Source organism: Punctularia strigosozonata (genome assembly GCF_000264995.1).
Source record: "Punctularia strigosozonata HHB-11173 SS5 unplaced genomic scaffold PUNSTscaffold_2, whole genome shotgun sequence".
NCBI lineage: Eukaryota > Fungi > Basidiomycota > Agaricomycetes > Corticiales > Punctulariaceae > Punctularia > Punctularia strigosozonata.
In genome coordinates this window covers 1,084,701-1,089,542 of record NW_006767434.1, presented here as the reverse complement: position 1 = coordinate 1,089,542, position 4,842 = coordinate 1,084,701, and the positions used below count along the sequence as shown (strand labels likewise).

The 4,842-nt window shown below is 50.5% G+C and overlaps 2 protein-coding genes across 2 annotated transcripts; one reads left to right on the top strand and one right to left on the bottom strand.

Annotated features, from left to right (window-relative positions):
- Positions 1–905: 905 nt before the first annotated feature.
- PUNSTDRAFT_110931 (uncharacterized protein) lies at positions 906–1,385 on the top strand (the record flags this gene model as incomplete). Its single annotated transcript, XM_007379946.1, has 2 exons — positions 906–1,190; positions 1,254–1,385. 2 exons carry the CDS (start codon positions 906–908, stop codon positions 1,383–1,385), a joined length of 417 nt encoding a protein of 138 aa, XP_007380008.1.
- A 232-nt stretch (positions 1,386–1,617) lies between these two features.
- PUNSTDRAFT_42056 (uncharacterized protein) lies at positions 1,618–3,001 on the bottom strand (the record flags this gene model as incomplete). The annotated part of the gene is made up of 8 exons (XM_007379945.1): positions 1,618–1,869; positions 1,925–1,934; positions 2,003–2,273; positions 2,322–2,354; positions 2,407–2,485; positions 2,541–2,577; positions 2,630–2,876; positions 2,929–3,001. The coding sequence occupies 8 exons, from the start codon at positions 2,999–3,001 to the stop codon at positions 1,618–1,620; spliced, it is 1,002 nt and encodes a 333-aa protein (XP_007380007.1).
- Between the last annotated feature and the right edge of the window lie 1,841 nt (positions 3,002–4,842).

Here is a 4,842-nt window from a genome sequence, read left to right as displayed (position 1 = left end):
TTGTCGAGGTATGTATAACAGGGGCGAGAGTGCGTGGGTCGCAACATGTATGACACGGGCGATGTATGACAGAAGGGCGGCGAGTAAATTACAATCTGGAGCCATATGAGAGCTGTGGCGCAATCCAGTAGCGTTATCGCAATTTGTATGACTGGCCGACGCGGGTGAGGCGGGAGCGGCGGAGTACAGAAATTGTTGCCGAGGTATGTACAACAGGGGCGAGGATGCATGGGTCGTAACATGTATGACACGGGCGTTCAGATCCAGTCATTCATTGTTGAGTGTATATGACAGAATCAAGGACGCAACGTACGCTACCCTGCGGTCGTGTGGTAATCAACTGCCGGCAACTATATGACACAAGCTGTAGGGTATCGTGTAAGCGCGGGTACGCAGGTTGTCAATGATTGTATGACAAGAGCAGAGTCAGTCATAGCTGGAAAGGCGCTAGGCATGTCAATATACTTGTCGTCGTTTATGCACCGTGCGTTGCAGGCAAGTACCGGAGATTGTATGACAAAGGTGGTCACCAGCAGTGGCTCGGTTTAGGGTCGTCCACGCGAACTGTCGCCGCGTGAATGAGCATTCTGGTGGTGAACTCGAACGCGTTGTATTCGCGTAGGCCGACTTGAGGCGAGTGGTAGCGTCGAGAGGCAACCGGTGGACCGACGGTAGCCGCGGGCACTCCACGGCGGGTTGCAACCTCTTGTAGCGGTGGACGAGACTTCATCCGCGCGGTACAACCATGCAGTCTTGTGTGTGGAGATATGTGTGGAGGGGCATAGACCAGATGGGGGAATTAAACAATCGGCCTGCTTCGCTTCGATTTGAAGCTCGTGGGTCTATGGATAATGGATTCTTGATTTCCATTATCTTTGACCAGCGATCCTACCAATACTCACCACATGTCGACGATTGCGGACTCCGTCAAACCAACTTACATATACAAACTCGTCCCTTCCTCTTCTCCGGTCCCTGAACCCCTTCCCGAACGCCTCCCCGTCAGCGACATCGACCAGTCGAGCGGCTTCGTCCACCTTTCCACCGCGCCGCAGGTGCCGGGGACGCTCAAGTTCTTCTTCAAGGACGATCCAAAGGTGTACGTCTTGCGCATCAAGTACGACGACGTGGAGGACAAGATTCGATGGGAAGATCCGAAGGCGGAGGTTTGCGGTCCTCGGGGTGGAGAGGTACAGGCCCAACCTCCCGCAGGTCTACATATCGGCGATACCAATTGACGTCTGGACGAGCAGGGAATGTTTCCGCATCTGTATAACGGCCTCAAGTTGGGCAAAGAAGAGGTCGAGAGCGTGGCAGTATGGGAGAGGTCTGCAGCAGGATGGGATGAGGCGTTGACCAAAGCCCAGTCCTGGCTTGTTTACTAGCTTCGCAAACAGCGCACGGGTATGTTTCTACTACATGCAAGAGACGACGTCCTCTATTATAATGATATCGATACTGATAGCGCTGATTCGATACAAGAAAACACAAAGAAAACACGGAGCAAAGAAAGCGCACTGCAAACACATGAACAGCAAAGACGGTCGTTAGGATATATATGGCATGAAAGCTTAAGGAAATGTCGAGGCGTGGAACATCGAGAGGCATAATAGTATGTCATGTGGAGGAAGCGCCTTCATCCTGCGACTCTTCGTCCTTGTCTCGTATTTGGAGATTCGATCTTGTTTTACGGGGACCCAGCGTGGAGATGGTGCCCATCACCGTGGACGTCTCGTTGCTTGGCTCCGATTCGAAACCGGTCGTTGTATGCCTTGAGCTGAATTCCATGCGAGGCAACTGGCTCGTTATTTCACGAGTGTATGCGCGACCTTCAGCGACTCGGAGGATGATCAAGAGCTGCGCAATCCCCTGGAAAGGCGGCGTTAGAGATGAAGACGACACGGAGAGGGATCGGCGAACGTACTTGAACGTGGCTATCGGGAAGGAAATCTATCAGAAAGTGACCGAAGATAGAAAATGCGGCGATGAAGGCAAGGCGCACCTGATGTCTAGGAAGATGAGATTTGATAGGTTCGAATGTGCCGCGAAAGAGGCAATATATAGCACGCCCAACACGGAGTACATTGCGGCGGACTCGATGACCATAGCAAAAGCCGACGTGAGGAAGGCCGCATGCTCTTTGCCCACGAACTTCCGTACTTGGTTGCGTACGACGAGGATCCTTCCCCCGACGAGTATCGTGTAGAGGATGTTCATACCAACTGCTATGCACAGATATGCGAGCTGAACGTCGATATTATAGAATATGGCGCCTGAATGTTCGTTAGCACGAGGTCGTATGAAAGAATTCGGTACCGTACCTCTCGAGTCCACCAAGACCAAAACAGACATGGCTGCAGACCGGTGTTCAGTAACATTCAACAATCAATCCCACGTCACCCTCACCGATAGTAGCGAGAAAGAGTGTCGTCATCGTGCACACTACAATGATGTGCTGGTTCCAGATGATGAAGCACCGATGGAGCTATCGACATGTTGATTCCATAGCTCTGCCCGGAAGATGGTCGTGGTTCACTTACCAACAGCGCCTCCATAAACCATTCCATGACGTAGTAGCTGCGCAGCATGAGTGACCGTCAATACGCGTACAGGGACCACCGTCGCTTACCAGGCGAGCGCCATTTGGTTTATCCAATGATCCAACTCCAACTCGAGCAGCAGCGGCGGTCCACCAGGCTCGTTTCGATCCTCCACCCAGACGGTCTGCGTATAACTCGCATTCCCAGCGAATCCGAGAGTAGCGAGGACGAACGTGATGGCTACGTAAGCCAGCAGGATCTTGTTGGTGGTCGTGATTTTGGCATGTTGTCGGTATAGCGCGATGGACGCTTGGATTGTGAGCAAGAGGAATATGCCTAAGGAGCGAATAAGTTAACGGACGTTGCAGGAATGAAGCCTCTCGCTCACCATACGACACACTAGCAAGGAGCATCCCATTGAAGCGCAGGCGTTCGAGCCATTTGTCAGAGTTCAAGCCCATGTTAGCGGCCGCCGGTCTAAACCCTCCCTCAGCTCGAGATTCGAGCCCTTTCAGTTGTTGGTAATGAGGTTCAACTTCAGCTGGTGGATGTCGTGAAGTGAGATATGTAGTCTCGGCTCCGGCGAGGTTGCTGCACAGGTAACGCTCTTGTACCCATGACAGTTCGCTTTCGACGTTGAACGTAAAATGCAAGCGAAATCTTCGTTGGCAACTTGGCGTGCCTTCCTGATCGGCTAGTACTGTTTGGCACAGCACTGAGCAGCATACGCAGAGCATGGAAAGGTCGTGATTTTTGCCCGATTGAGCTAGGGGCGTGTCGTTTAACTATACACAGGCGACTGATAAAGTTCCACTGGGAGCATGGTTGCGCCAGCCCGTGCAGGAAAGAGTACTGTACAGTACCGGTTCAGAGCTGGACGAGCGATAGATCTCGCTTAGTGAAGTCGTGAGAGGCAAAGAAGCGCTCTCCTGAGAACATTGGATGTAAGTGATATATCAGATCTTCCCTTTCCTCGCAGAACGCTCTCACCAAAAAACCCAAGCTAAGGGGGGCGACCGTTCTTATCTCAGTTCCAGCAAGTGATCATCTTATGGGCGCAATTGGTGGTGCGCGGTGAGCAGCTGCAGGCACACACAGAGCGCCTATCTGCCTTCGTCAGATGATACTAAATCAGAGCGTTTGAGACTGTGATAGCGCCCCGAGCGTCGGACAGTAACGATATCGTACATAGCTTGAAACACACGAGACGATGTCACAGGTAGAAATACTTCAAGACGTGGGTAAGCTGGCGCCAAGCGCCGTCCCCGACTCCCCCCCCTGGCCGCTCAAGATTCTCAAGTGCACTACTGTAAAGTGCAAGTATAGTACACTACGGAGATAGTTGTACAATAATGTAGTGCACTACGGAGATAACTGTACAATAATCCATTTTTTATGATGTTACATACTTATTTTACATACAAAATAATACTTCTGTCACAAAGGGAAGGCTTTGAGCGCATCCCTTCCCTTGGGAGTTGTCCAGCACGTCAAACAACAACGTGTCCAGGTCGTAGGCAAAGAGTATGCACATGTTGTAGGTTTTGCGTGTTGCAGCTGTAAGAAGAGCGTGCACGGCTTGAGATTTAAATTGCACACATCGTAGACAGTCGGGATTAGGGTGGGCCGGTTGTGCAGCAGCAGGAAAGGCCTGGGGTCATCTGCAGATGTACAGTGTAATGGCATTCCTTGATGCAGCCAGAAATGTGGCACTCCTGCACTTCCCACATAAGACTTTTCTGCTATCTGACTACCTGGGTATCTTTCAGTTACTTGAGGTATACTGTAGCAATTTTCTTGAGTGAAATCAATGAGAGACTCAAGGACAGACAAATTGAGAAAACGGTTGGTGAACAATGAATTTTGATTGTTGATGCAGTGGCAGTGTCTTCGCACCTGATACAGCTCATCACAACACCGGCTTACTCCGGTAAGCTTCCACACTCAGCCAGGCATGTCATGCACTGTGGCCGACCTCCTCTAACTCTTCAGGGTGTCCTATAGGCCACTCTCATGGATGGATACACTTGGGTCACTAATGAAAAATGGAGTATACACCTATATATATATACGACTGTGAGCTTTACTGGCAATCAGGTAAGTAATAGGTGCGCAATCGGTCATGCATCATACCATCAACACACAAAATAGCCTGATTTCAACAATGCTTGATTTCTAAAAAATCGAAGATATTTCAGATCTAGAATCAACATATATGCATCTACCTGCTGAATTCTTCTTGTGGTATGAAAGTTCGTCATTTATGCGTAATCCCTGTTTGCATCAAGGAGTGAGGGTGCAT